The sequence below is a fragment of the Pan troglodytes genome, chromosome 6 (assembly GCF_028858775.2).
Source record: "Pan troglodytes isolate AG18354 chromosome 6, NHGRI_mPanTro3-v2.0_pri, whole genome shotgun sequence".
Taxonomy (NCBI): Eukaryota; Metazoa; Chordata; class Mammalia; order Primates; family Hominidae; genus Pan; species Pan troglodytes.
The window spans coordinates 132,330,726-132,355,535 of record NC_072404.2 but is presented as its reverse complement, the minus strand read 5'-3'; the positions used below and the strand labels follow the sequence as shown (position 1 = coordinate 132,355,535).

At 42.0% G+C, this 24,810-nt stretch overlaps 1 protein-coding gene and 1 pseudogene across 8 annotated transcripts in view; one reads left to right on the top strand and one right to left on the bottom strand.

Annotated features, from left to right (window-relative positions):
• The window catches only part of ST7 (suppression of tumorigenicity 7), a 274,150-nt gene extending 253,815 nt beyond the window's left edge, over window positions 1–20,335 (bottom strand). For 3 of the 8 annotated variants that reach the window (XM_024357614.3, XM_063813857.1, XM_024357615.3), the window contains exon 1: window positions 20,070–20,334. In XM_024357614.3, the coding sequence (XP_024213382.1) occupies window positions 20,070–20,220 (151 nt within the window). In that variant the 5' untranslated portion in view covers window positions 20,221–20,334. 8 annotated transcript variants of the gene reach the window in all.
• Window positions 994–1,737, top strand: LOC107975926 (tropomyosin alpha-3 chain-like; annotated as a pseudogene).
• Window positions 20,336–24,810: the final 4,475 nt, after the last annotated feature.

Genomic DNA, 24,810 nt, shown 5'->3' with positions numbered 1-24,810 from the left:
AGGTCCATGCAGCATTAATTTACCTATTTATGGTAAAATGGATATGCCATGGTATACTCATGCAATGAAATACTATATAACAATTAAATTAACTATATCTACAACATGGGAAGATCTCATAAACATAATGTTTGATAATAGAAACAAGTTGCAGAAGGGTATGGGCAGTAGTCTATCATGTACATTTTTAAAACTCACAAAATAACTATACATTATTGATGAATACATTAAATACATGGGAACAATACCAACTTCAGGACAATGGTTACCAATACAGAAAACATGTGGGGAAAGGGATGTAGGAGTACCTTTACCTGTCTAGGTAACAGTTTATTTTTAAAAACAGAGAGGCCAGGAGCAGTGCTCACACCTGTAATCCCAACACCTTGGGAGGCCAAGGCAGTAGCATCGCTTGAGCCCAGGAGTTTGAGGTCAGTCTGGGCAACATGGGGAGACCCCATCTTTACAAAAAGTTAAAAAGTAGTCTGACGTGGTGGCACACACATGTAGTCCCAGCTACTCGGGAGGCTGAGATGGAAGGATTGCTTGAGCCTGGGAGGTCAAGGCTACAAAAAGCCATGATTGTGCCACTGCACTCCAGCCTGGGTGATAGCACAAGAGCTTGTCTCAATTAACCAATCAATAAAGAGAGAGAGAGACAGAGGACAAGAAATACACAAGATGAGCCTAGAACATCTTGTAGTGCTAAAAAGTAAGGAAATTCTCAAAAGAAAAACCCACTATCATGGGAGTATGTCAAAGGAACACAGAAGCCAAGCAGCAGAGCTCTCAATGGGCCAAAACTGGAAAAATGTGAACAATGAAATAAAGTAGTATTGGATTATAACCTGTATAAAATAAATATCCATGAATCCATACTGCTATAAACAAATGAATGAATAAGTGAATAAATAAATGGGGGAGGGAGAGGAGGCTGCAACGCCGAGCGGAGGAGGCAGGAATCGGAGTGCGAGCAGTAGCCGAGTGGGCACCATGGCTGGGATCACCACCATCGAGGCGGTTAAGGGCAATATCCAGGTTATGCAGCAGCAGGCAGATGATGCAGAGGAGCGAGCTGATCGTCTCCAGTGAGAAGTTGAGGGAGAAAGGTGTTCCCAGGAACAGGCTGAGGCTGAGGTGGCCTCCTTGAACCGTAGGATCCAGCTGGTTCATGAGAAGCTGGACTGTGCTCAGGAGTGCCCAGCCACTGCCCTGCAAAAGCTGGAAGAAGCGGAAAAAACTGATGAGAGTGAGAGAGGTATGAAGTTTATTGAAAACCAGCCCTTAAAAGATGAAGAAAAGATGGAACTCCAGGAAATTCAACTCAAAGAAGCTAAGCACATTGCAGAAGAGGCAAATAGGAAGTATGAAGAGGTAGCTCATAAGTTGGTGATCATTGAAAGAGACTTGGAACGCACAGAGGAACAAACTGAGCTGGCAGAGTACCGTTGCCGAGAGATGGATGAGCAGATCAGACTGATGGACCAGAATCTGAAGTGTCTGAGTCCTGCTGAAGAAAAGTACTCTCAAAAAGAAGACAAATATGAGAAAGAGATCAAGATTCTTACTGATAAATTCAAGGAGGGAGAGACCCGTGATGGGTTTGCTGAGAGACTGGTAGCCAAGCTGGAAAATACAATTGAAGACCTGGAAGATAAACTCAAATGCACCAAAGGACAGCGCCTCTGTACACAAAAGATGCTGGTCCAGACTCTGCTTGACCTGAATGAGATGTAGAACGCCCAGTCCCACCCTGCTGCTGCTCCTCCCTCTGACCCTGACTCTGCCTGAGGCCAGCCTGCCCGAAGTTGACCTTTAACTGAGGACTCATCTTTAACTGGAAGGCTGCTTTCCGCTTTTGCCTCCCGCTCCTCCCCTGTGTCTTTTTCCCCAAACTGTCTCTGCCTCTTCCCGGAGATTCCAGCTGGGCTAGAGGCTGAGCACCTTTGGAAACAACATTTAAGGGAATGTGAGCACAATGCATAATGTCTTTAAAAGGCATATTGTGATGTACACATTTGTGATTACCTTTTTTGTTGTTTTGTAGCAACCATTTGTAAAACATTCCAAGTAATTCCACAGCCCTGAAGCAGCAATCTAATCCTTTTCTCACTTTTGGAAGGTGACTTTTCAGCTTAATGCATATTGCCCGCTCCATAGAGAAGAAAAGGTATAGGCCTGCCTTACTGAGAGCCAAACAGAGCCCAGGGAAAGACTCCACTATGGGAAACCTCATTGCTCTGTACAAAGTACCAGCTAAACCAGAAAGGTGATTCCAGGAGGAGTTAGCCAAATAACAACAAAAACAAACAAAAATGTGCTGTTCAAGTTTTCAGCTTTAATATACCTTTGGACAACACTATTTCTTTTTTCTTATTTTTTTTCATTAGAATTGACCAAATCAAGATGTAAGAACTCTGAGACCAAATTTTTGTCCCATCTCTACCCCCTCCCAACTGCTTACAGAATGGATCATGTGACCCTTATGTTGAGGTGACCACTTAATTGCTTTCCTGCCTCCTTGAAAGAAAGATGATTATGTTTTTGCCACTGATTCAGCCATGTGAAACTCATTACCCTTTTCTGGGTTTGAAGCTGCTGTCTCTAAAAGTGCCATCTCACTGTGCTTTGTATCAGTCAATGCTGCAGAAATCTTGAATAGCTTATGCACAAAACTTTTTAAATTTTATATTATTTTTAAACTTTGCTTCTTTGGGTTTGTGGCACCCTGGCCATCCCACCTGGCTGTGACAGCCTCTGCAGTCTGTGGGCTGGCAGTTTACTGATTTTTTAAAGTTTCTTTCCCTACTGAGTCCCCATTTTCTGGTAAGGTTTTTAGGAGGTCTGTTAGGTGTACATCCTGCAGCTTACTGGCTTAAAATGTACTCTCCTTTGATGTGGTCTCTTTGGGTCCAATTGGGAGAAAGAGAAATCAATAGTGCAACTGTTTTGATACTGAATATTGACAAATGTCTTTTTGAAATAAAGAACCAGTCCCTCCAAAAAATAAAAAAATAAAAAAATAGATGGGAGAGAAGAGACAAATCTCCCATGCAGAAGAATTCAAAATAATTGATATAGAACAATACCTTTGAGGTGGGTGAAAGAGTGAATATACAAACAGGTAATGACAAGACCATATATAAAAATAGAACTCTGACTCACAACCTACAACAACCAGTCCAGAAAGCCAAACCACAATGCTATGGACTGAATATCTGTGTCACTCCAAAATTCATACATTGAAGCCTAATCCCCACTGTGATGGTACCTGGAGCTGGGGCTTTTGGGAGGTAATTAGGTCATGACGATGGAGTGCTCTGTAAATGAGATTAGTTCCCTTATAAGAAGAGATACGAGAAAGCTTGCTTCCTCTCTCTGCTCTCTTCCATGTGAGGACACAAGGAGAAGGCCATCTGCAAACCAGGAAGCAAGCCCTCCAGACACAGGATCTTCCAGCCCCTTAATCTTGCACTTCCCAGCCTCCAGAACTGTACGTAATAAATGTTTGTTGTTGAAGCCACTGAGCCCTATGGTATATTTGTTAGAGTAGCCTAAACTGACTAAGCACAAAACTTAAGTAACAATTAGCCCAACAGTCAGGACTTGACCAGTAGCTAACAGCTTCCCTAATTTCTGTACCCACTTTTAAATTAAGACTTGCTGGAGAAAGCAAAATATGTACCACTAATCAATAACACAGGATGTTCCACCCTCTCCACGTCAGCAGCCTCCAAACAGGGCCTACCTGGAGCTTTCCCTTTCTTCTATAATATAGCTTTCCTTTTTTTGTTGTTTTTGTTTTGTTTTGTTTTGTTTTTTGAGACAAAGTTTCACTCTTGTTGCCCAGGCTGGAGTGCAATGGCGCGATCTCGGCTCACCGCAACCTCTGCCTCCTGGGTTCAAACGATTCTCCTGCCTCAGTCTCCCAAGTAGCTGAGATTACAGGCAAGCACCACCACGCCCGGCTAATTTTGTATTTTTACTAGACACAGGGTTTCTCCATGTTGGTCAGGCTAGTCTCAAACTCCCAACTTCAGGTGATCTGCCCGCCTTAGCCTCCCAAAGTGCTAGGATTATAGGCATGAACCACCACGCCCAGCCGCTTTCCCTTTTTTCTACAATAAAGCGTTCCTACTCCTCTGACTGCCTCCAAGTCTCTGCCAAACACAAGTGATGATGGCTGACTCCTTTGTTATGGGAGGCTTTGAATAAATAGCCTTTACTTGTTCTCATTTAGATGGTCCTCATTTATTTCCACAAGAGGAAACAAAGCTTCATTCCTTAAGTGTGGCCTGTGCAAAGCGAACTCCTTCCCAAGAGCACAGGATGAGGAAGTAAAGGGTAACTTTACAGTGAAGAAACCTGATCAACACTCTCTCTGCCAGGGGATCAAGGTCAGTATCAACAGTGATAAGTCAAGTTGGTATTATGTCGTGACAAAAATGGCACTTGACCTCTGTGGTCTTCCTCCCAAAAACTCAAAATCCCGGAAAATCATAAGAAGAATATCAAACAAATCTCAATTAAGCGATAGTCTAAAAAATTCTTGACTGGTACTCCTCAAAATTGTTAAGGTTATCAAAAACAAGGAAAGTCCGAAAAACTGCCACATCCAAGAGGATTGTAGGGAGATATGATTCGCCTCAAAATTGTAAAGTTATCAAAAACACGGAAAGTCTGAAAAACTGCCACATCTAAAAGGGTTCTAAAAAATAGTTTTTTTGAAAAAGAGAGAGAAAGCAATATGAACACTTGTGGCGAAATGTTAACAAACGTTAAATATGGATGATGGGTCACCCCACTATTACTATTTCTCATATTATTTCCTGTCCCTTTCTATACAGGTAAAATATATCAGAATTTCAATTATTTTTAATGCTTCAAAATGAACTCCAATTTAACCCCAACAGATTCTAGCTTTTCCCTCTTTTTCACCCTCCCATCTGTCACACTGACAGTTTTCTGAAGGGACCAAGCAGATGCACATTCTCACATTCTCCAAGCAGCCTGGGAATTCCTAAAGTTATTCCAGTAACTACCACTATGATTTGAAAGCTTTCTCTCATCCCCTTGTTTTGGTATTTATTTCTCCTTTGTGCTCTACACATTTTACTTTGCCTTATAGTTTTGTGCCCATTTTTCTTTCCCTGAGTGCTCAATATCTCAAGATACTGAAGACAGGGACCATGTCTTGGTCATCATTCCATTCCTCTACACCCGCACCAAGCACTGCGACTTGCTAATAGTATGACTCAATGAATTTATTATTTGATTGTAAGAGAAAAGAGGTTCAACATAAAGTCCTTTTCTAAGCCAGGCATGGTGGCGCACACCCGTAGTCGAACTAATCAGAAGGTTGAGGCAGAAGGATTGCTTGAGCCCAGGAATTCGAGTCCAGCATGGTCAACATAGTAAGACACTGTCTCAAGAAGAGGCAAAAAGAAGGAAGAAGAAGGAAGAAGGAGGGAGGGAGGGAGGGAGGGACAGAGGGGAGGGGAGGGGATAGGGAGGAGAATTTGTAAAACAAAACAAAAAAAAAGTGAATATTAGAAAAAAAATTTAAATCCTTTTTTATAGTGCAACGAATCAGTATGAACAAAATCTGAGAAATGATTAACGAAATTTAGCTTTGAAATTACCAATGAGGTTTAAGAAGTTCCAGGAAAATTATGAAAGCAGGTAACAGAATACAAAGAGTTAAGGAGTAAAGTTAAGAAAGAGATAATATAAGCTTATTCATTTAGACCAGGAGTGGAGCTCCTCATGCTGCTATCATATTTCACTCCAAAATTGAATGGAAACAGAAAACATACAGAGGACATACATGTAACTATGAAAATGAAGAACAGATGCATTTAAAAAGAACTATCAGTCTAGAAACTGACTTAAGAGAAAAAGCTGATTGAGTTAGACACCAAGAAGTACAAAACAAAGTCAATATTATAGTAGGAGCCACAACAGTAACTACAAGTAAATATCTAAAATGTATTGAGCACTAGAAAGTGCTGGCACTGGTTAAGGCTTTTTTCATAGTATCTCATTTAATCCTCCTAACAGTCCTATGAGGTACTCACCATTATTATGCTCAGTTATAAACAAGGTAACTAGTGTTAAGATCACAGAACTGGTAAATGACTGTTGACCTTTTTGCTAGAATGTGGTAAGGGCGCCATCATTTTTTATCGCAGGTCAGTAATTCAAGAATGGAAAGGCTGGACACAATTAGCAGAAAGGTCCACTGGGACTGGACCCGCTAGAGCTGTAGACCTGCCTCTGGGACGCTGACCTGCACAGGCTGCCTGACCAAATTCACTCCTTAATGTCCACAACAATAGGAACTGGTAAGGCAGGGAGAGGGGACAGCAGTCCTAAGCACCAGGAGCCAGAAGTGAGAGTAGCGCAAGTGGAGCACTCAAAGGCAGAATTGGTCATTAATGGCCACCACTGCAGGTATGTGAGCCCTACCAAACTCTGCAGGGGAATGGGGTCTTCCAGAACAGGCTCAGAATTAGTACCTATTCATACCAATATAGCCTTCGTCCTACACATCTAGGAGAACATTGCTTGAGAAACCCAGGTTTATATGAGTTATTTTGCAATTAGTGGCAAAAAAAAAAAAAAAAAGAGTGATAGAAACTCACAAATAGCAAAGTGAATCATTTGATATTTTGTAACACTTTATCACATACATCAAGGGGTTTGATTTCCTAACCTCCATTTTATTTCTGAAAGTAACAAGTGATACATTAATTTTTTATTGATCTGAAAATTTTACATCCTATTTTGGATAATTTGCTACATCCTGTGGTAAGTAAACTAGGACAGAGAATCACAGGCATACAACATTGTGCTGCAAGAAGCAATAGTTACTTGTTCTCCAGTGCCTCTAAGAAAAGGGTGAAAGCAATGTGCCAGGACTAGAAGGGAGCTGCTTTCAATTAAATGCAAGGTGAAAATAATGTCATTTCACAATCACAGCTGGGCTTCCTGCGTAGGAGGATATGCTTTGCTTAAACTACTTAAAATCTCCAGTAAGTAAATTGATTTGAAAGGATTGACATTGCCTGTCTAGCTGCCATGTTTTAATCTTCTGGGTGACTAGTCAATACTAAAAAGAGATTTCCATAAAGCCAAGTATCAATAGCATTCACTTACGAACACCAAGTTTTTAATGAAATGCAACATATATTATCAGCTGGGCGCAGTAGCTCATGCCTGTAATCCCAGCACTTTGGGAGGCCAAGGCAGGCAGATCACCTGAGGTCAGGAGTTCAAGACCAGCCTGGCCAACATAGTGCAACATCGTCTCTACTAAAAATACAAAAATTAGCCGGGTGTGGTGGCAGGTGCCTGTAATCCCAACTACTCAGGAGGCTGAAGCCTGAGAATCAGTTCAACCTGGGAGGTGGAGGTTGCAGTGAGCCAAGATCATGCCACTGCACTCCAGCCCTGGTGACAGAGGAAGACTCCTATTTTAAAAAAAAGAAAAAAGAAAAAAGCAACATATATTATGGAAATAATTAATAACTCCAACAAATAAGTGTAATCCACTAAAAAAGATACTGTCTTAATGTCTACATATTTTTATATCTTTTGTTTTTGCAGGTGTTACAGACAGAAGAAAACATGTTAAAATGGACCTTATATTTTATTTCTAGGTCATGTTTATTTCTAGAAAGTTAGTTGGGTATGAACCAATGGCCAGGTGGGCATGAACCAATGAACCACGTTCAAGACATGATAGGGGAAAATCTCTTGCCTGTGACCACTACTATACAACTACATTTCCCCTGCTAGATCCAACCTGCTCATCACTACACTTATAAATATCATTTCAGTTTTCTCTTTGGACTGAGCAATAATAAATCTTTGTTTTATCTTAGCAGCTGACCATATTTCATGCAAACTTTGAATTTAGGTCCTCTTTAGCCCCAACAGTAACATGTTGTTTGTCTTATCTTTTTCAAATATCTTATTATTTTTCATCACATTTATTCTCTTGGTTAAAACTGAAAACATTCATTCAAGAATCACAGTTCCTTCAACTCTCCTTTAAAAGCTACCAGAAATTGTTACATTATTTTCTATAGATAAGCAATTAAAAAACAGTGTACAAAACATTTATAGGAATACTTTTTAAAAAAATTTTTATTATACTTTAAGTTCTGGGATACATGTGCAGAACGTGCAGGTTTGTTACATAGGTATACCTATATGCGTCGTGGTGGTTTGATGCACCCATCAACGTGTTATCTAGATTTTAAGCCTTGCATGCATTAGGTATTTGTCCTAATGCTCTCCCTCCCCTTGCCCCCCACCCCTCCACAGGCTCCGATGTGTGATGTTCCCCTCTCTGTGTCCATAGAATTTTCTTTTTTTTTTTTTTTTTGAGACAGAGTCTCACTCAGTCGCTCAGGCTGGAGTGCAGTGGTGCAATCTCAGCTCACTGCAAGCTCCGCCTCCCGGGTTCACGCCATTCTCCTGCCTCAGCCTCCCAAGTAGCTGGGACTACAGGCGCCCGCCACTACACCCAGCTAATTTTTTTGTATTTTTAGTAGAGACAGGGTTTCACCGTGTTAGCCAGGATGGTCTCAATCTCCTGATCTCATGATCTGCCCGCCTTGGCCTTCCAAAGTGCTGGGATTACAGGCGTGAGCCACCGCGCCCGGCCGTCCATGGAATATTTCTATAGCCTAAACTAAGTCTGCATATCTTTGCTCTAACTTAATTGATGTTATGTTGCCATCTCTTCTGTGCTTTCCCTCTAAAAACAGAATTTGCTTGTTCAAATAATGTAAGAGAAAGAAAAAGTTTTCTCTTAGGATAATAACTTTAATTGATTAGATTTGCTATAAGATTTTTAAGATTCCATTTCAGATTTTTATTGAATGATAATGCATATACAACTTCCAGTTTGAGGAAAGAACGATTGGGCAGCAAATTTCTAATATTTCAAAATTGTAATTTAGCTTCTCATGCTTCATCTCTCAAATGTAAAGGTACAATTTAAAATACTTTCCTTAAAAAGCCTTATGAAAATGGCCAAACATTATATTTCTGCAACATAAATAAGCTAAGACAAAAATTCCTCTCTAAACCACGCCAACTCTGAGCCTGAACTGAGAAAAGTATAATTTGTTTTATTTTGCTTTAAATACAAGATACCAATGATAGAAAATAGAAATTCTGCACAAACAACATACACACGCTCCCCAACCCAAGCCCCAGGGAAAAGTACAAACTAGATCCCACTAGTTCTTATTATGTAACACTATATAAATCTAAACACATGTCACAGAAAGAGAATCAATTGAGTGGAGCAGGTGTAATAAATTGCAAAACACCCCAAGAGCATTATTTTATTAGCTCTATTAGGAATGTTCAATAAACAGGGTCTATCAAATAAATGAAAAAACCCAATTTGTAGGGAAGTAAATTTCATTCTCATTCCCAAGACAGTCCAGAAACTGGAAAAGCTTAACAAAGAGAAGAACTGTAAGCATTCTACTATTACCTGTCACTAATAAAATAATACTTCAGAATGGTATTAACAACTGACCAAAACAAGACAAAACTCTAAATCTAGGTCACACAATAACTCCAGATATGAGCTGCTTATGTGTAAAAACTTTTTCCTTTTTTAAGACGATTTTATACTTCAGAGTGTTTCTACTGTTTGTGCTGTTTTTAAATGTTAACTTTTTTAAATAATAAAACAAATAGTCCTTCCTCACTGACCTAAGAGATGCCTTTAAAGTCCTTTAACACTCTACAACCTTGCTCAAAATTTCTGAAAGACTGATACTTAACCACAGTCTTTTATTAGATGTGGAGGTCAACTTAAGAACCAAAGTCGCAGCACTTTGGGAGGCCGAGGCGGGCGGATCACGAAGTCAGGAGTTTGAGACCACCCTGGCCAATATGGTGAAACCCTGTCTCTACTAAAAATACAAAAATTAGCCAGGTATGGTGGCATGCACCTGTAGTCCCAGCTACTCGGGAGGCTGAGGCAGAAGAATCGCTTGAACCCAGGAGGTGGAGTTTACAGTGAGCCGAGATTGCACCACTGCACTCCAGTGCACTCCTACAGAGTGAGACTCCGTCTCCAAAAAAAAAAGAAAAGAAAAAAAAGAACCAAAGTTAGGGTTCTCCACAGAGTATAAGTGTAACCAGTGCACTTTCAGTTAATTCAGAAGGGAAAAAAATGCTTTCTCAGATAAATGTTGCCTTACTTTGCTGAGAGATTTGGTAACTGCAATTAAACAGTGATACCACAGCCACAGCAACATAAAATACCGCTACAGCTAACTAACTGGGCCTGTCAGTTCCTTATTTTGGCACAGTAGGTAGTATAGGAATGCCTGCTACTTTTAAATGATGGGTAATGGTAACACATCAGCAACTGTCTTGCCCCACTGTAACAAGAAAAATGAGTTTCATTACAAGTTCTCTCTTCTGGAAAATCCAAAGCCCTTTACAGATATCTTTACAACAACATCTCAAATACAATAATGATGTTGAGAGATATTATTCCACATTTACAACAAACAGACAGTAGTGTGGTTTCAAACAATCCAATAACCCATTATCTTGCTTGGTGCAGTTTTAGAAAGAATATCAAGGATAAAAAAGACTCTATTATATAGTTTAATGTGCCATTTCACTGTGAGAGCCAAGCCTATAGAATATAGAATATAGCCTTCTGAGGAAAAGACCTACTATAATGCCTCAGATTTAAATAGTATTTTACAGCCTACAAAGCACTTATTCATTTTACAGTCTCATATGAAGATTGCATTCTAGTCAAGGGACCAAGTCTATCATCAAGCTGTAAGGCCAAAGTCAGTAACTATCTCAACCACACAAATATTCATAGAATGCCCAGACATCCAAATAGGAAGAGAGAAAGTCAACTACCCCTGTTTGCAGACAACATGATCCTATATCTAGAAAACCCTAGAGTCACCTAATTAAAGAGCTTCTGCACAGCAAAAGAAACTATCATCAGAGTGAACAGGCAACCTACAGAATGGGAGAAAATTTTTGCAATCTACCCATCTGCCCAAGTCTAATATCCAGAATCTACAAGGAACTTAAACAAATTTACAAGAAAAAATCAAACAGCCCCATTAAAAAGTAGGCAAAGGATATGAACAGACACTTCTCAAAAGAAGACATTTATGTGGCCAACAAACATAGAAAAAAGCTCACCATCACTGATCATTACAGAAATGCAAATCAAAACCACAATGAGATACCATCTCACACCAGTCAGAATGGTGATTATTAAAAAGTCAGGAAACCATAGATGCTGGTGAGGCTGTGAAGAAACAGGAACGCCTTTACAGTGTTGGTGGGATGTAAATTAGTTCAACCTTTGTGGAAGACAGTGTGGCGATTCCTCAAGGATCTAGAACTAGAAATAATATCATTTAACCCAGCAATCCCATTACTAGGTATACACCCAAAGAATATAAGTCATTCTACTATAAAGACACATGTACACATATGTTTACTGCAGCACCATTTACAATAGCAAAGACACGGAACCAACCCAAATGCCCATTAATGATAGACTGGATAAAGAAAATGTGGTACACGTACACCATGGAATACTATACAGTCATAAAAAAGGAATGAGATCATCTCCTTTGCAGGGACATGGATGAAGCTGTAAGCCACCATCCTCAGCAAACTAACACAGGAACAGAAAACCAAACACTGCATGTTCTCACTCATAAGTCAGAGTTGAACAATGAGAATACATGGACACAGGGAGAGGAACAACACAAACCAGGGCCAGTCAGGGGGTGGGGGGTGAGGGGAGGGATAACATTAGAAGAAATAGCTAATGCATGCAGGGGTTAAAACCTAGATGACGGGTTGATAGGTGCAGCACACCACCATGGCACACATATACCTACGTAACAAACCTACACATTCTGCACTTGCATCCCAGAACTTAAAGTAAAATTAAAAAAAAAAAAAGAAAGAAAACCCCATAGTCTCAGCCCAAAAGCTCCTTAAGCTAATAGACAACTTTAGCAAAGTCTCAGGATATAAAATCAATGTGCAAAAATCCCTAACATTCCTATACACCAACAACAGTCAGGCCAAGAGCCAAACCAGGAATGCAGACCTATTCACAATTGCCCCCCACCACATACACACACACACACACACACACACACACACACACACACACACACAAATGTAGGAATACAGCTAACCATGGAGGTGAAGGATCACTACACGAAGAACTATAAAACACTGCTCAAAGAGATCAGAGATGACACAAGCAAATGGAAAAACATCCCATGCTCACGGATAGGAAGAATCAATATCATTAAAATGCCCATACTGCCCAAAGCAATTTACAGTTTCAATGATATTCCTATTAAACTACCATTGACATTCATCACAGAATTAGAAAAAACTGTTTCAAAATTCATATGGAACCAAAAAATAGCCCAAATAGCCAAAGCAATCCTAAGCAAAAAGAACAAAGCTGGAGGCATCATGCTACTCGCTACTCATCTTCAAACTACACTACAGGGCTACAGTAACCAAAACAGCATGATACTGGTACAAAAACAGACACATAGACCAATGGAACAGAACAGAGAACCCAGAAATAATGCTGCACACCTACAACTATCTGATCTTCGACAAATCTGACAAAACAAGCAATGGGAGAAGGATTGCCTATTCAATAAATGGTGCTGGGATATCTGGCTAGCCATATGCAAAAGATTGAAAGTGGACCCCTTCCTTACACCATATACAACTGAAGATGGATTAGAGACTTAAATGTAAAACCAAAAACTATAAAAGCCCTGCAACACAACCTACATAATACCATTCAGGACACAGGAATGGGCAAAGATTTCATGATGAAGACACCAAAAGCAACTGCAATAAAAGCAAAAATTGACAAATAAAATCTAGAGAGCCTCTGCACAGCAACAGAAACTATCAACAGAGTCAACAGAAAACCTACAGAATGGAGACAATTTTTGGAAACTATGCATCTGACAAAGGTCTAATATCCAGCATCAATAAGGAACTTAAACAAATGTACAAGTTAAGTACCTCATATTATCTGTATGAATGGAGTTCAGGGTTCTACCAATGTGGAAAAAAATTGTCTGTGAGCAATGACACAGTAGTACAAGAAAGATTTGGTTGGGAAATTTTTCAGAATAATATTGGCAGGCAAAATGAAACTTAACAGACAGAATTGTAACTCGAAGTGATTAGAAATACTTCAGCACAATTTTATGTGTCTGCAGTGGCTCACGCCTAGAATTCCAGCACTCTGGGAGGCCGAGGGGGACAGATCACTAGAGGCCTGAAGTTTGAGACCAGTCTGGACAAGATGGAGAACTCTGTCTCTACTAAAAATACAAAACTTAGCCGGACATGATGGCATGCACCTGTAATCCCAGCTACTTGGGACGGTGAGGCATGAGAATCACCTGAACCCAGGAGGCAGAGGTTGCAGTCAGCTGAGATCTCGTCCCTGCACTCCAGCCTGGGCAACAGAGCAAGACTCTGTCTTAAAAAAAGAAAAAAAAAAAAAAAAAAAGAATCCCAGCATATTTGGAGGGTGGTGATCTAGAAAAAGAGAGGTGGAAGTTCAGATTTGAGGGGTAAGAAAGAGCCATAGCATCAGACTTTGTAAATGAAGGTAATACACTTAGATTGTATTTTCAATGCAATGGAACCCAGTGCAGGAAGTCATACGAAATCTGGACTTGTATTCACTAAGAATTAAGAGTCCAAACTGTAAAAAACATGTATACTCATTAAGTCTATGTATTATCTTGGTGCTACACTTTGCACTCAATGAAATTCATCGTCAGACACAGAATCCCAGAACTAGAAGGAAACTTAATGAATGTAAAGCCATTATTTTACATATACAAAAACTCAAGGTCAGAGAAAAATGCATCATTCGGATTGCTTTATTAATGGCTGAGAAAAATATCTCCAAAAATAATTAAGGGCAACTAAGATGTCTGGGATACATTCTAAACTCAAAGCTGACATTAATCAAAAAATTGTCCTTTTATATATTCATAAACTGAACCACCATGCTTTAGATGCATATGACCCATCATAGAATATATAAGATCTTGTAACAGCCTCTGACCACAATCTAAAGCTGCAAACTTAGATGGGGCACATACTCAGTAATGCATTTGATCAATTGTATTGTTCCAATCCCAGCTCACTAAATACACCGTAACTTGGATATTCATTCATCCAGTGAATGATAAGGACCTACTTTGTACAAGGAATTAACACTGGAAGATGAAGAACTAGAATCTAGAAGAAGTAATAAAACATACATATACAAAAAAAGATGCATATATACACAAACACTGACCCACATATATCACACACATATACCATAATTCATATAAGGTAAAGTAACTGCAGGCATGCCATAAACAGCAAAATAACTAGAATTAGAACTGAAGCTTTAAGATGTGACTGAATTGTTGTAATTCCTTGTAAAACTTGAACGGATAAAGAGCTGTTTCTTTTGATGAGCAAAGGAAGTGTTTTGAGATAGAATCTACTCCTGGTGAAGATGCTGTGAACATTGCTGAAATGACAACAAAGGATTTAGAATATTACATAAACTTCATTGATAAAGCCGTGGCAGGGTGATAAAATTGACTCCAATTCTGAAAGTTCTACTGTGGGTAAAATGCTATCAGACAGCATCACATGATACAGAGAAATCTTTCTCTGGAAAGGAAAACCAATCCATGTGGCAAACTTTACGGTTGTCTTATTTGAAGAAATTGCCACAGCTACCCCAACCTTTAACAACCAGCACCCTGATCAGTCAGCAGCCATAAACATCAAGGCAAGACTCTCTACCAGCAAAAAGATTATGACTTCCTGAGGCTCAGATAGCATTTTTTTTTTTTAGCAATAAAGGATTTTTAAATTAAGGTATATACATTGGTCTTTTAGATATAATGCTACTGCACTCTTAATATAATACAATATAGTGTGACTATAACTTTTATATGCACTGGGAAACCAAAAATTTCATGGGACTCACTTTATTGCAGTGGCCGGGAACCAAACTTGCAATATCTCCAAGGTAAGCCTGTCTTTTCTGCAGCTGAAAGGATCAGAAGGCAGCATGCCAGCTGGTCCTTGATAGATGGGTGGGATTTACAGATAGGGAAGAACATTTTAGACAACAGGCACAACGGGGGCAAAAGACCTATGTAAACTGCAACCAGACCCTCTAGAAGGGAAATCCAATGTTATGTAAATTTTAAGTAAATTAAAATCTAAATGTTAAGTAAATTTAGAGCAAAAATTCTCAACATGAAAAAATGCCAAAACTGAGCTGCAGCCTAAGTTATATATCACGTCAACAATATAAGAGTTTTACAACTGTATTCATGAGCTTAATTAACACACAAAAAAGTCTTCTAAATAACTTGACCAGGCACGGTGGCTCACACCTGCAATCCCAGCACTTTGGGAGGTGGAGGCAGTAAGACTGCTTGAGCCCAGGAGTTCAAGAACACAGGGGACCCTGTCTCTACAAAAAAAAAAAAAAATTAGCCACACATTGTGGTGTGCACCTGTAGTCTCAGCTACTAAGACTGAGGTGGCAGGCTGAGACAGGAGGATTGCTTGAGCCTGCAGGTTGAGGCTGCAGTGAGCTGTGACTGCACCACTGCACTCCAGCCTGGGTGACAGAGTGAAACCTTGTCTCAAACATAAGTAAATAAATAACTTTAAGCCTAGATCAGGCTATCCAAAAGGAATGAAAACGGACTTCAAAGATCTTTGAAAACTTGCTTTTCAGCAAATAGAAAAAGAATTGGATAATCATTTATGCTGCTTTTTGCAAAAACAGCAAAGTTGCCCGTTTTAGGAAAAGGTGTTTAAATTCAGCAGCAAAAAACTTTATAACATAGGGTAGATGAGAAAGTGCCATCAACACCACTGTATAAGTTATGGTACTATTTTTTAAGACTCACCTATTTTAATAATATCCTGCATGACTGTGCCAATCTACAATTAATTTTCTGCCCTTTGGAAAAGTATTGCTTTATGATATTAATTCACTTGAAAACTGACAAGTAATATTATTTGGGGTCTTTTAAAAACCTTGTTAAAATTTCATTCTATTTTCAGTAAATCATAAAACTATTTTAACACTATTGTATCCAAATCAAGAGCAGAGCCTCAAAAATCAGTTACCAGCAGCTGGGCATGGTGGCACACACCTGTAGTACTCGCTACTAGGGAGGCTGAGGTGGGAGGATCCCTTAAGCCCAGGAGTTCAAGCCCAACCTAGGTAACATACTAAGACTCTCTTAAAAAACAAACAAACAAAAAAAACTATTATCAAAGCTAGCCACTATGTACTATTCCTATTATGTTCGTTTTCTCCCCTTTCTTTTTTAAAATTCATTTTCATTACAAGATGTGGTTGCCAATGTTAAGGTTTCTCTGTACGGTCTAAGAGAATACTGTGGAATTCTTTGAACTATATCCCTACCCTAAATGGCACTGGCTCAATGCAACGAAGGTCACACGAGCCAAGCTGGTGGGAGTAGGGAAGTAGTATACCTTAAAAACAGCATTCAAAGCATTTTTACTTGGAAAACTACACGATGTAAGAGCTAAAAACCGTATGGTTGTTCATCAAAGTCCTTTTCTTTTATTATTTTAAATTAAATTCCACGATTCGCTCTTCTCTGAATCTGACCTGCACTTTCACAACTTTGTCCCTTTGTTTGGGAGGTCCACCTCTGAGTCCTCAATCATGGAATTCTCCTCATCCTCTTAGGCTCAATTCAAGAGAAGCTCTCACAGCCTTGCCCAGCCCCATCTTGCATATGGGAAGTTGTATTCTTGTAGTAAACTCCTTATTTACCCTGGGTTTTACAAACTCATTCATCTTTCTTATCATAGCACCTGTTATAGTACATTAGGAGGCATCTAAATTGAAAAAAAAAATCGAGTTAAGCTCATTTACCATAAAATATGATCAAATGAGGATTAAAATTGTCACAGATGGTCAAGATATTGAGAAGATACCAAGCAGATATCCAAGAACGACTCCAGAACACTTTTACCAGATTCCATCCCCCTACAGGTACAGAGCTGGGCCTATGGAAGCCCTGGCTCCTGGCTGCCTGATTGTGATGGTGTCTTTGGCTTCCTTGAGGAGGAAGGGAGGCCTGCGCCATCTGCAACTCCCTAAAAGCAGCTCCAGATTCAGTAACCTCTCCAGGAACACACTTGCCTTCATCACAGGAAGAGTAAGCACCACAGGGCTGAAGAACAGCAAAGTTAGTCCCATTAGAACTCTTTTAGACCTCCCTGCAAGGACAAGTTAGACCAGGCTAGCCGCTGCCTCCCCTCCCAGAGGTGCTGGCTAATGACTTCTTTCTCCCTAGGCCTTCCTTGCCAATAACTTCAGTACAGAAACTTTTTCCCAAAGGGGAGGGGAATTGGCAAGGAAAGGAGGGAATTAAGTTGACAACAACCTTTTGGCAGTTTTCCTACTATAACTTCTCACTGTTACTTAAAAGGGAAGAAAATAGGCCTCTAATGTCTGCAACTGTTTTTTGAAAAACCTAAACTGTTCTAGGGTGGTTTGTGGCTATAATTTCATGTCTCAAAATTAATGCCAAAGTCCTCCTCCCACCCCAGATCCTGCTACCCTCTCATAAAAACAGCAGAGAGGTGAGTGCTCTCTGTGTGCTTCCCCTTTTATCTTTCTTTATGACTGAAATGAGCATGAAACCAAACTGAAAAGTCCAGCATCATCAGGTCTTCTATCATGTGTCTAGCAAGGTACAGCCCGGATGGCACGTTCATCTTCATATTTTCGCTATCTCTTAGAACTGCCCCTACACAAATTAACAAAGGCATCTCTGAGAAATGCTAGATTTAAATTGCTAGAAGACCTAACAATGCCCTTCCTTAAGAAGTACACATTTTCCCAGTAGATATTTTGCTTCTTGCCTGATCTGCACAGAGCACTGGATGTGACACTTACACATATATACATGGGTAATTATTTAACCTAACTGATGAAAATGTGATATACAAATGTATATCATGAAATAAAATTTTAAGTGTGTAATAAGGAGAAACATTAATATTTTAAAAACTAGTGTGTTTGAAACTTAATCCCAAGTGCAAAAGTGTTGAAAGGTGGGACCTGTGAGTGGTAATTAGGTCATGAAGGCTCTGCCTTCAAGAATGAATTAATTTTGTTATTGAGGGAGTAGGTTTGTTATAAAAGTGAAATTGGGCCCCCTCTTGTTTTCTCATGTTCTCTTACCCTTCCACCTTCCACCAAGGGATGACAGCAAGAAGGACCTCCCCACATGCCAGTCCCTTGATCTCAAGACTTCCCTGACTCCTGAACTACAAGAAATAAAATGTGTTCTTTAAAAATTACCCAATCTGTGGTATTCTGTTACAGCAGCACAAAACAGACTAACACTGTTACCAACAAATACGTAATTCCATTAAAACATATATTCAAACAACTTCTTAAAGGTATAGAACTTTGAGACCAGAAGGTATCCTGGAGACATACTTGTCTAAAGCGAAGAAGACAATATTGCGACAAGCAGCCATCCAAAAAGATGAAAAGCGAGAAAGCCATGGTCTTTCCGATGACAGACTCAAAAGGGCTGAGCAGCACCTATTCAAATGGTGAGACAATTCTAGAGTGCTGAATCCTATCCGCCTCCCAGGGACACGATCCCGAGGGATACTACAAAACAAATGTAAATATGAACATGAGTTCAAGTTAGTAATCAAAATACTTAAGTTAGTATCTGAAAGGTACAAGTTTCCTAACAAAATGAGTACATTATCTCAAGCGTTTTATAAAGCGTTTTAATGCAGCTAAACACCTGAGGAAAATGCATTTCCAGACTTGCACTCCCAGAGTATGGAGATTAACAAGGGAAGATATATATGTGTACATATGTATATATCTTCAGGACTGTAAGAATTTCCCAGTACTGTGAAATTAAAATTTAAAACAAAAACAAAAACACTCTACCTTGAAATTTCCAGATTTAAAGGACTGTAACCCTTAGCTCAAAATTTACTTTGTGTTTCGGAACTCTCTGGAGTGTTAAGGCTCGTGTGTTTTCTTTGCGAGTGTTTTTTTAACGACTCAGTGGGCTGGCTCCAAGTTTGTGAAGATCCTGTTAATTACCTCCTGCATTTACCACCGACCAAGGATGGGAGGCACGCGGCACTTGCTGAGCATATGTAGCTTTACAGGGAAGGGAGACCAGCAAAGATCACTGAAAACTGCAACCGAAACCCTCAGAAATTCCAGCTCTCCCCTCTTCCCTCCGGTCCCTTCGACAATCCATTTGGTGACCTGACACGTCATCCATACACTCCCAAGAGTGCCTTCGGGAACCCCTCTCCCCACTACCCAACCAGAGAGACAGCCCCACGCCCGGCAAGACGCAACTCCGGGCCACGGAGGGCGCCGCCCGGACAGCCCGGCCGGGTCAGGGGGCTTCGCCGCCGAGCACGCTCCGGCAGCCGCCCTCGGGCCTCCGCGGCCGGGCGGGAGGGCGCCTCCCCGACCACACTTCGGCCGCTTGGCACCCACAGCCGGGAGGGCGTGAGGAAGGACTCGGTCTAACTCCGGGGAACCCTCGGAGTTCCGGCGCAGACACCCGAGGGGGTGTCCTGGGAACTCCTTCGCCCGCGACACCCGTCCTTCTCCGTCTCCCGACCACCAGCGACGCAGCAGGGCGGCTGCCGGCCCGGCCCGGCCCGCCTTGCGGTCTGTGCGCGGCGCAGCTCTTCCTCCGCGGGGCCGTGAAGGCCACCGGCCGCCCCCGCGCGCCCAGCTGCCCGGCCCCGCCGCCTAAGCCGCCGCGTTGCTGGCGGGTAGCCGCGGGCCTCCGGTGCGCGGGCCCTGGCGCGTCCCCGAGCGCGCGCCTGGCCGCGGCCCCGCGCGAGTTGCACTAACTTTCCGGGGCGGGGGAGGGGTGGGCGCCGCGGGCCCGGCTCCCAGGCCTTACCTGTGCTCAAATTGTCGTTGATTTTCAAAGGCACCCGCAGGATGTAGACCAGGAATAGCACGATGAAGAACCACACGGTCCACAGATACGTCCAAGACCAAACTATGCAGGACTTGAGCTGCTCCAGAAAGCCCGTGGCCGCTTCAGCCATGTTTCAGCGCTCCTCTCTGCTGCCGCGGCTCTCGGTGTCTGCCGGGATGATTCACCGGCCCGGAGGCGCAGCTCGCGCCGCCGCCGCCGCCGCGGCCCGGGCGCCCCCGGAGCCCGCCCGCCGCCGGGGACGCGGGCTCGGCGGGAAATCGCGCGGGCCGCGGGCGCGCCGGCTTTTCCTTCTCCAGCCTTATTGCTAACTCTCTAAAGGTCCCTACAAGTGGCTTTCGTGGAGCGATCACGTGGCCCCTGCCCCCTCGCGTTCTGGGTCCATTTATATTTATTATGCTAATATTTAGAAAGAGAAGGCCAAGTGGCGCGCCGAAGGAAACTCCTCAGGCAGTTACAACCCGCATAAGTTGAGCGTTTACCACACGCCAGTCACTGCTCCACGCTCCGTACAATCTCATTTAACCCCTGCAACAATTCCCCACTACGATCCTCTTTCTATAGGTAGGGAAACTGAGGCTCACAGCAGCTGCGTAGTTTACCTTAAGGTGGAACCAAAATTCAATTGCAGTGGTGTATTCTGGGGTCCGAGGTCTTAAACCCTACTCTGCTCCCTTATCAGGATTCAGGCTCAGGGAATGAATAAACCCGGGAAGCTAGGAGAAGGGAGGAGGTGCGCTCCTGTCGCCGGCTAGTAGGCCTGAAGATAAATCACTCTATTCAGCAAGATTTGGGTGGCAGATGCTATTTACCTTTGTTCTGTCTCTTTGAAGCAGCGAAGGGATTTTCCAGAGAAATCTTGACAGATGAATGTTTATCCTCCAGGTTTTTTGGTGATCAGAGGTCAAACTATTCTCAGCCTGTTTTTAATATAAACAATTCTCTGGGATAATTTTGACTGTGAAACGGCCACCTCTAACAAAAAGTCCATTTTAAACATTGTTTTGTTGTTTTTGTTTTGTTTTGACTGTGCTGAATAAAATGTTTCTTTTATTCTAAAATGTTTTCTCAGCTGAAATTTTCAAGTCTGTTTCTGTCCGTAAGTGATTTGACTTTCTATGTATTAGATGGTAATGAGGAAATTGCAGGTTTTCCAGTCTACATCTATTTTTAAAATTCTGAGCATAAAGAATATTTTATTATAAATTGTTTTGCTTACTTGTATAATAGTTTCCTTCATAATTAAATAAGCTCCTTTAACTTTTCACATATAGGGCCTATTACGGCATACATAATGGATGGAACTACTCTTAAATTTTTACTAATTCCAGCCTCTCTCGGCTACTGTTTCTTCCTCACATTTGATCTACTACAGTGAGATCCAGGCCAGAATAAGTGAAATTGGCACACATAGACTTTCTTTATAGTTATTTATGGCAGCACATGACCAAATGATTTTTGTGTCTAACACTGATACATGGAATCTCAGTAAAATAAAACAATATTGTCACCAGTAAAGGATCGTGACTGCAGGTTGTCCAGGTTCTTGGCGTTTTGAACAAAGAATTGGACAAAACACCCAGAGAAGCAACAAAAGAACGAAAGCAGGGATTTATTGAAAACGAAAGTACACTCTACATTGTGGGAGCGGGCGGAGCAGCGGCTCAAAGGCCGAATACAGAATCTTCTTGGGTCCAAATACCCCCAAGAAGTTTCCCTTTGGCAACTTCATGCTCATCTCACGTAAATGAAGTGGTAGCCTGCAATCAGTCTGATTGGTTGCAGAAAGCAGCCAACCAGAGGCTGAAATGAAGATACAAAGGTAACACTCCTGTGCAAACATCTGATTGGTTGCAAAAAACAACCAATCAGAGGCTGGGATGTACTTAATGAAGTTATGCTTCTATGCAAACGAAGACTCGCCCACAGTCTGATTAGTTGTGGACAACAACCATTCAGAGGCTGGAGTGAAGTTACAAAGTTGCAAATGAAGATTGGACCCGCAGTCAGTCTGATTGGTTACAGACAGCCAATTTCCCATCTGCTAGGCAGAAAAGGTCAAAGGTAGCCTCTGGTCCTTTTGTTACTTAGGCGTGGAAAGTTAGGGTTTTCCTTTCAATGTAGTTCAAGGAAGTCCTTAGTTTCCCTGCCTCCAGACCCTAGTCTCCTGCCTCAACATGAGTACATGAACCACCTATTTTATGTGATGATTAAATAACCCACCAGATTCTCTGCGAGTCACTGAATTAGGATATTGACTACTTAATTTAAATGAACATCCGGAGGCCTGGCTTTTTGCTGTCAATGAACTTCAATGAATGGACATGAATATGACTCCGCTAAGTCACAATCTTCTAATTTTCTACTAGGCGCTCCTGGGAAGTCAGCCCTATATTACTCATCATTGCCTCTCCTGGTGTGCATCCTGGCATGTGGTGGGGACTGTACACATGCCTTTGTGCTTCAAAACAGAAGTGAGTAAGCATAATCTCTTGCAAACTGTGGCTGCTTCAGTATAGCTGGAGTGCAGCCTCTGCAGAGTGGTGTGGATAGAGACAAAGCTAAAGATACAGGCCTGAGTCATTTTGAAGGGCCTACTAGAAACGCTAAGGTGTTCATAGTTACGGGGCATTGCACACACCAATCCAAATGACCAACTCAGAGATTTATTTAAGCGGAGATTTAAGAAATATTAAGGATGTAGATGGCTCACGCCTGTAATCCCAAAACTTTGGGAGGCCGAGGTGGGAGAATCACTTGAGTCTAGGAGTTTGAGAACAGCACAGGCAACACAGGGAGACCTTGTCTGTACAAAAAAATTTTAAAAATTAGCTGGGTGTGGTGGTGTGTGCCTGTACTACCAGCTACTCAGGAGGCTGAGGTTGGAGGATCACTGGAGCCTGAGAGTTTGAGGCTTTAGTGAGCTGTTATTGTGCCAGTCACTCCAGGGTGAGACCTTGTCGAAAGAAAGAGAGAAAGAGAGAGGAAGGAAGGGAGGGAGGGAGGAGGGAGGAGGGAGGAAGGGAGGAAGGAAGGAAGGAAGGAAGGAAGGAAGGAAGGAAGGAAGGAAAAGGGGAAGGGAAGGGGAGCGAGAGAAAGGAAAGATAGAGAAAGAAAAGAAAGGAAGAAAGAAGAGAGAAAGAAGGAAGGAGAGAGAGAAAGAAGAAAAAGAAAGGAAAGAAGGAGGAAGAGAAAAAGGGGAAGGGGAGAGAAAGGAAGGGGAAAGAAAGAAAGAAAGGGAGAGAAAGAGAAAGAAGAAAGGAGAGAAAGAAAAGGAAGAAAGAAAGAGAGAAAGAGGGAGAGGGGGAAGGGAAGGAGGGAGGGGGGAGAAGGGGAAGAAGGGAAGAAAGAGGCAGAGAGAGAAAAATAAAGGGAAGGAAGGAGTGAAGGAAGGAGAGAAGGAAGGAAGGGAGGAAGGAAGGGAGGGGAGGCAGAAGTGACAGGCCTTGGTGACTGATAAGACAGGCAGGGCAGGCCTGGCGCAGTGACTCACACCTGTAATCCCAGCACTCCTTGGGAGGCTGAGGCAGGCAGATCACTTGAGGTCAGGAGTTTGAGACCAGCCTGGCCAATATGGTGAAACCTTGTCTCTACTAAAAATACAAAAATCAGCCGGGCATGGTGGCACGCACCTATAGTCCCAGCTACTCGGGAGGCTGGGGTAGGAGAACCGCTTGAACCTAGGAGGTGGAGGTTGCAGTGAGCCGATATCGCACCATTGCACTCCAGCCTGGGTGTAGCAGTGAGATTCTGCCTCACAAAAAAACAAACAAACAAACAAAAAAACAGGCAGAGCACGGATAAGGGGGGGGCTCTTGAGTGGGACCATTAATGAAATAATGACACCCCAGATATGCCTAACTACTTCTTGGTAATCACCCAGTGGAATGGCACACAGTCACCAAGCTCATCACATGCAGAATGGAATGCATTACCTCTTCACCCTCATCTGTTCCTTTTAGAGTTCCATCAAGGAATGGGCACCATCCTTCCAGTTCCCTAATTCAGAAATCTGAGCATCATGTACCTCCTTTCCTCTCTATATTCCACTGTACATCAAGACTCAGGCCGCCACTTCTCTCAGCCTTTGGTGATAGCCTGATCATCATTCATAGAGAACAAGGCAGTGGGCTCCCTGCCTCTATTTGCACCACGGCCAGCACCACCACTGCCTCCTTCCATCCACTTTCCACACTTCTCTACCAGTTACCTTTTAAAGCACAAATCCGATAACTCGTTCCTTGCATAAAATTATTTAAGGCCCCACCCCTACTGCACTCCTACTTTTATCCCAGTGTCTAACTAAAGGATGGAATCTAGGTGGTATTCAGGCCTTCTGCAAGGGCACTTCTGCCTACCTTAATAGCACCAGCATTTTGGCAAACATGCTATTCTCTTTCACACTTTTGGACCTGCTCCACACAACCTGCCTATAATACACTTCTCTGTGCTCCATTTCCCTGACCAACATTCTTTCCTGCGTCAACTGCCTGATAACGGGTTATTTAGAGAACCACTTGAAATACCACCTCCTTGGTAACACCAGCTCCCTCCACCCACTGAGCTCACTGTCTCTTCCCTGTGAGATGCAGCACCAGGAAGGTCATTAACAACCAAGTTTAGAGTAGACAGTGCTGGGCTGTATTTCTGATCCTGCCTTTCCCTAACTGGGTGCTCTTTGGCAAGTTATTAAGTTACTTCA